This window comes from Mitosporidium daphniae (genome assembly GCF_000760515.2).
Source record: "Mitosporidium daphniae strain UGP3 chromosome Unknown contig-404, whole genome shotgun sequence".
Taxonomy (NCBI): domain Eukaryota; kingdom Fungi; phylum Microsporidia; genus Mitosporidium; species Mitosporidium daphniae.
In genome coordinates, this window is record NW_013546395.1 from 1 (window position 1) to 899 (window position 899).

At 39.9% G+C, this 899-nt stretch overlaps 1 protein-coding gene across 1 annotated transcript; it reads left to right on the forward strand.

The window, feature by feature from the left end:
* Nucleotides 1-899, forward strand: DI09_406p10 (uncharacterized protein; the record flags this gene model as incomplete). Its single annotated transcript, XM_013382217.1, has 1 exon — nt 1-899. A coding segment is annotated over one exon (899 nt), but the record flags the coding sequence as incomplete, so codon positions are not given.

The following is an 899-nucleotide window of genomic DNA, read 5'->3' on the forward strand; positions in this document are numbered from 1 at the left end:
GGCCTCGTAACAAACAAGATGCCCAAGTTGATGCTTTGATGGCCTTCATTTTGGAAACCAGCACTACACAATTTTTTTATGCAGATGCTCTTTTGAAGACTCATTCCAAATCCATGGTAGCACACGAAATCATGGATTCGAAGAAATACAAGTGCGTGGTCTATTATGATGACAAAGAAAATGTGATCGCTTATCAAATGGACACTGGCAGACTTGGGACTGATTTGCCTGCAGAGGGCCAATTCGAGTTCCTTGAAACCAAGCACAATTTGAAAAACGAGGATATTTTCTTGTATCTTGACCAGGCCCATTGCTTTGGGACCAATATCGATGTCAAAAATCCATCTGCCGTTTGCGCAGTTACTTTTTCGACGCTTGTTTCCACAAAATGCTTTTATCAAGCGCTCTTGAGAGCCCGAAAGCTATTTAATGGAATTTCGACTCTTAGTCCGTCGACTCGGTCTAAAAAATATCCACGGCACCAGATTAAGATTTTTGTCTCTTCAATCCTGCAAGATGACCAAAATATACTTTCGACGCTCAGTGCAAATGATAACCAAGAATTGACATCAAAAATCAACCTTTTTTCAGAGGTCATAAAGTCTGATAAAAAAGCTGCTTTGAAAACAATTTTTACTTGTGCCCATTTGAACCAGCTCAAGATGGATCGTAAAGAAAGAGTCCTTTTACGATGGCAAGTATTTTTTTTGACGATTTTGAAGATCCTTTGGTCTCCCACATATCCTGCAGGCAATCAAATTCCCAACTGGGACAGGGTTCTCAATCTGAACGCTCCAACGTCTATCAATCAGTTTAAATGGATCTTTTTTTCTGCAAGTGGTATTTCAAAGTCCGAAATTTTGAAATTCTTTCAAGCTAGCCAGACAGGGGCGACATTT